The sequence below is a fragment of the Diadema setosum genome, chromosome 7, assembly GCF_964275005.1.
Source record: "Diadema setosum chromosome 7, eeDiaSeto1, whole genome shotgun sequence".
NCBI lineage: Eukaryota > Metazoa > Echinodermata > Echinoidea > Diadematoida > Diadematidae > Diadema > Diadema setosum.
The window spans coordinates 15,313,206-15,319,205 of NC_092691.1; the positions used below are offsets into that span (position 1 = coordinate 15,313,206).

Consider the following 6,000-nt stretch of genomic DNA (forward strand, 5'->3'; position numbering starts at 1 on the left):
ATGTCTCAGCCGAGAAAGCAGAGGCGACTAAAGACAGGCCAGATACTGCATCCGCCCACCAAAAAATACGTGCTTTATGAATGGTGGCCTCGATGTCCCGCTGCACTCGTAAAGGGTTTTGTTCATTTCGTGACGTCATATTTTAGGGCTCGAAAAAGACAGCTGTTCCGGAGCTAATATCGGTGAAGCAAATCAGTCAGTTTTAACTCGCGATTTCTCAGTGGCGCGAATATCTTTTAATAAGTCACATTAATTATCTGTTTTAGGAGACATTTTCCTCTGCTTTGACACCTTTTTTAATATGATTTTCTTGATTTTGATGTCTCATTCACCATACTTTAAAGGGATCGTATAGTTGTGGTTGAGACCTAACTTCAGGTTTCTAACATTTTTTTGTAAGATAATTAGAAACCTCTTGTGAAATATGAAAGAGCATGTAATTCTATGAGGAATTCAACGTTTATTTGATGAAAATTGGTTTTGAAATGGCCGAGATATCCAAAACAGAGCGATTCTAATAAGTGTGCCAGTGGGACCCACACTTTATTACGATTGCTTTGTTTTACTTTGTTTTTGGATGTTTCAGTCATTCCAAACCCGATTTTCATCAAATAAACTTTGAATTCCTCTTAAAATGGTATGCTCTGTACTATTTCATAAGTGTTTTCTTGGTATCTCGCAAACAATTAAAAGTCCAATTCTCATCTCCACCAATACTGTACCATCCCTTTAACACAACTGGTGGCAGTGATAGGCATTGTTAAAATAGATACAGTATTTATTCAATAATGTATAAAATAAATATGAAATATATAAGTAGGGCCCAGACATGGTTATGGATGATATCATGGTTACGCCGAGACTTTTTTGCCTAAATAGGCAAAACTGAACCCGAGTACCGGTAGTTGGGGGGGATAGCCCTAGGGTTTGTTATCCTTGAGTAATTTTCCTCATTGCAGTTGCCCTGGGATTGTTGTCTGGGAGGATAGTTGTCCTATGGGGTAAGTTATAAACCCTGGGGGTAAGTTATGGGGGGGGGGGGATTACCCTGGAGGGTAGCTGTCTGGATTGTAGTTATCCAGGGCATAATTATCTGGGGTTAGTTATGGGGGGGGGGGGGGGGGAGGAGTAGTTATCCTGGAGTATCTATCTGGGGTACTGGGGTAAGTTATCCTGGGAGTAATTGTCCTCGGGGGAAATGCCCTGGGGGTGATTGCCCTAGGGGGAATTGTCCGGAGGGTGGTTTTCCATGGGGTAGTTGTCCTAGACCCTTTTAATCAGTTTAACCCGCGTGGATATGTACATTTATATATACAACTGTAGTTGACAAAATACAAATTTGTAAATCTCCATGATAAAAAAGACCAATAACAGGAACATGCCATCACAACAGTTGATGCATTAAAGGTACAGTCAACTTCGGATACCTCGACGTCGGATAAGCCGAATATCACTTACCTCGGGGGCAAAATGAAAGTCCCGATTGTTCCTATGGAGTTTCCGTGTATTAAAATTCGCGTAGCTCGAAGAAATAACTCGAAGTTCGGTTACCTCGAAGTGAAATCTACTGTCCCGATCTTAATTAACTTATTGTTTTTCCCAGCATGTAGCTCGAATCGAATTGCAACATCACTCAGCATCTCCGATTAAGCGCGCGTGGACAGCGAAGAAGACGTCACAAATCTTTTCACACTCGACTGTAAATATTCCCGACCAGAACAATCGTGCGCCCAAAGAAATACCCGGTACACAGCTTACAAGAAAAATCCCCAATACCTCCCTACATACGTACACGGTATGCACATAGCACCCTTGCCAATGGAGTGCTTACGATAGCACTACGCTCTGCCCATCATCTTCTTTTCTTTAACCACTGTGTTTTAATTCTTGATCATGATAGTCATACCGCGCGCGTAGATTTCTAAACCGTTGTGGCGCACCTGCGTAGGTGTTGGGTGTTGACAGTTTATTATCTTTGGCATTAATCACGGTCCACTGTCCAAACATCGATCTCCTGCGTAGTGCCCTTTTTTACCTTTTTTTTTTTTTTTTTTTTTACCTTTCACGAAGTATGTTTCATTTTATTCTTCCCCGAGAACGCAAGCACTATTTTTTTTTCCAGCAATGCGATTATGAAAATATTGTGGATGTGGATGATGTGGAAGTATAGGCCGAGCATAATAAAGAATAGAATAGACAGGGCTCCACACTAACTTTTATCGGGCCAACAGTATCACTGATTTTTATTTTTTGGTGGTCGAATTTACTCGAAATTAAAATTAGAAAATCCAATCATCTTATTTTGTGTTTTAAGATTTAGCAAATAGGCGTATAGATTATTATAAAAGTTGATGCCTATACATTTTGGAGGTCAAAACTTACATTTGAAATGAAAAAGTGGGAGCATTTGCCGACATCTGTTAGCATCCGACATTTGTTTTAGCATTGTAAAGAGCCGAAAGTTACCGTTATTGATTTCTTATTGTAAAAGCAATCATCCAACATTTATTAGTCTGTTAGCACCTTACGGAGCCGAATATTACCGTTAATCATTTTTAAATGTAAAAGCAAACCACCGACATTCATTTTAGCATCTTACGGAGCTGAATGCTATCCTTATCCATTTCCAAACGTGAAAGCAAACATCCGCTATTTGTTTCAGCATCTAACTGAGCGGAGTAATACCGTTAATCATTTCCAAATGTAAAAGCAACAATCTGTCCTTTATTTTTGCATCGGACGAAGCAGAATTACCGTTATTCATTTCAAACATACGACATTAATTTTATCATCGTACGGAGCCGAATTTTACTGCTGTCCACTTCCGAAAGTTAAATGAATCATTCTGACAACATTTATTTAGTTTATCATCGTACGGAGCCGAATGTTACTGTTTTTCATTTTTGAACGTCGAAGCTGACATCAGACGTTTATTTTACCATCAAACGTAGCTGAATATTACCGTTATTCACTTCGAAATGTAATAGCAAATATCCAATACTTTTTTTTAGTATCATATGGGGCAGAATATTACTGCTATTCACTTTCAAACATGCCAAACGTAAAAGCAATATGTATTTTAGCATCTTCCGGAGCTGAATGTTATTGCCATTTACTTTCGATCGTAAAAGCAAACATCCAGCATTTATTTTATCATCGTAAGGAGTTGAATGTTATTGTTACTCATTTCCGAACGTCAAAGCAAACATCAAACATTAATTTTACCATTGAACGCAGCTGAATGTTACTGTTATTCATTTCGAAATCTAAAAGCACACATCAGACAGCTATTTTAGCATCGTATGGAGCAGAATGTTATTGTTATTTCCTTTCGAAAGTATAAGGAAACATCCGACATTTATCTTACCATCGTACGGAGTTGAATATTGATTTTCATTTCCGAACGTCAAAGCAAATATTCGACATTTATTTCAGCGTCTTCCGGAGCCGAATGTTGTCCTTAATCATTTCCGAACGCAAAATCAAATATCTGACGTTAGTTTTAGCACCATACGGAGCTGAGTCTTATCGTTTTTCATTTCCAAAAATATGAGCAAACATCCGACATTTATTTTAGTATCTTACGGAGCCGATTGTTACCGCTGTTCATTTTCAAAAGTAAAGGCAAACATCCGACTTTTTTTTTTGGTGGCGCGATAGGGCCACCAAAATCTTCATTTCTGACGTTTTGATTTCAATTCCGATTTTCATTCAATTCATTCACATAAAAGTCGATTCAATTCCAATTGACAAGCATGCAAACAATCAGTAGGCACTATAACAGATACCATGTTGAACATCGATAAACGTCGGATAAGTCGAAGAAAATTCGACGTACGTACGCGTACCTCGAATTTCGCATACCTCGAATTTCACGTACCTCGAACCATTTTCTTCAGTCCCGACGAATTCGAGGTATCCGAAGTTGACTGTATGTGGTCCCGGTGGTTTAGTCAAATGCGTACGTGGGCGCACGGCGCAAGTTTCATATAGAGACCTACGCTATCGACTCCTCTTAAGCGCTTACGCTGTGGCCCACTTCTCCAAGTCCGAAGAAGTCCGATCCACTGTAGCCAGGGGTCCGATCACAATTCAGCTCATGATTCGGCTGAAGGGGATGACAGCTTTAGCAAACTTCTTTTGTGATGTCATAATAAAAAAACATTATGCACGCACCCAGGCATTACTACAGAGTGCGTGATGCGCAGAGAAGACAACAAAGGCAACGTTACTTAGCAACACCTACGTGCTTTACTCTTGATGACAGCTCAACTTCGGTAATCTTCGTATCAACGCTAAGGGTGATCGGCAGTATCATCAACAGCGCCCTCTACACTACTGGGACTATGCACCTTTAAGATAAAACATGTAATTGCAGCATGAATACATTTTGAAAAAAAAATGGCCAACCCATGCTTTCATTTGTTTCAGGGAACAGACTACATCTCATCTTACTTTGATCCTGGTGAAGAATATCTGGATGAAGATGATGGACTGGATGATGGCCCTGTATATTGATTGTGCACATTCCTATACTAGCAGAAGGATGAAAATTCTCCAGGAGTGCCATCCAGTGCACAGTATACTGCATTGGTCCTGTACACTGAGTAAGGAATGATTTCAATGGCACTGGTTCAGAAGGAGAAGGTGTGTTATGTTGCACATACCTAGTGACATCTACAGGTGATAACATGCTACGCTAACTAAATGACATGATCCATACATCAAATGAAGGTCGTGCATAGTTTATGTGAAGTGTGTGCATAGTTTTCAAACAGCATAACATGAGGGCATATCAGAGGGCAACTGATTTTGTTTGATGAGAGCTAGAATGTCCAGCAGTATGAGCACATTGTAGTTCTGAATTGCTTGATGTGGCAGTATTTCTTTGGAAATGAGAGTAACATGAGAGTTTAAGTGTTAAAATGGAAAGAGTGATAAGCAGCTGGACAAAATGATGATAGCTGTGATGTGAAATCTTGCCCTAGCAAGAGAATAAGAAAATATGTTGCCAAAAATTGTGCTACAGCTCATGTGAAATGGTTTTAGCTACAGTTGTCAAGCTTCTTGTCAACCAGATTAGGTATACCAGTGAGTTATGCATCTTAACTTGTGGTCTGACTCTCTTGTGGTCCAGCACAACTATTCCACAAGGTCTTATATGCTGATAGCAATTGTATCCCTGGAACAGTGTGGAGGATACTTTGGATTTGGAGCTTTTAATGAATACATATCAGACTAAAACTGAATGGCAGAGTGAAAGTATCCCACCAGTGCATGCTGGCACTGACCTAGCCTATGCATGCAATGCATCAAGCTGCTCATCCACATTAAGAAATCTTAGAGGTAATGGCCAATCGCAAGATGATGAACAAGTAACACTTTAGTGACTTTACCATGAACATTTCCAACAGTTTTGGCTCATTAATAATGGATTAACATAAATGTGCCCCTGTATGTTATAATTATAGTCCTTGGCAGTGATTAAAAAAAAGAATGTTTAATTTCCTAGAAATTTGTTTTTAATGCTCTATAAATGTGACTTTTATATTATGTTTTTACAAAAAGTCCCTACCGTGGGAGGGATTCCCCCCTCCCTCCCCTACCCCTCGCTCAGTCACTTCACTCCCTCGTTGAGGATCTCGCACTGTCTCATAAAAGTTGTGCCCCCGTTGAGATTTTGCCCCCCCCCCCCAAAAAAAAAAAAAAAAAAAAACCCACCCCAAAACAAACAAACAAATAAACAAAACAAAAGTTATCCGGCACACTTGGTTAAAAGCATTTCAGCTCATCTGAGCAGAAGACTTGTATGGACCATTAAAGATTCAGTTATTCACTTTCAAGAATAGATGATTTAGCTTTAGAAAATTGAAATTATTAGATTCAAGGGCTCAAGCAACCTGTTACAATCACTTTTCCATTGTGCACATTTACATTGGGAGTTGTCCATTGACTGTTTAAAATTTCATTTCCTTTTGGTAAAACTCAAATTTACCCGTA

General features: G+C 39.3%; 1 protein-coding gene across 1 annotated transcript in view; it reads left to right on the top strand.

The window, feature by feature from the left end:
- LOC140230765 (DNA-directed RNA polymerase III subunit RPC7-like) overlaps positions 1-5,655 on the top strand; it is a 29,687-nt gene extending 24,032 nt beyond the window's left edge. Inside the window, exon 6 of the mRNA XM_072310903.1 lies at positions 4,432-5,655. Within this exon, the coding sequence (XP_072167004.1) occupies positions 4,432-4,518 (87 nt within the window). The 3' untranslated portion in view covers positions 4,519-5,655. The remainder of the gene's footprint in view (positions 1-4,431) is intronic.
- Positions 5,656-6,000: the final 345 nt, after the last annotated feature.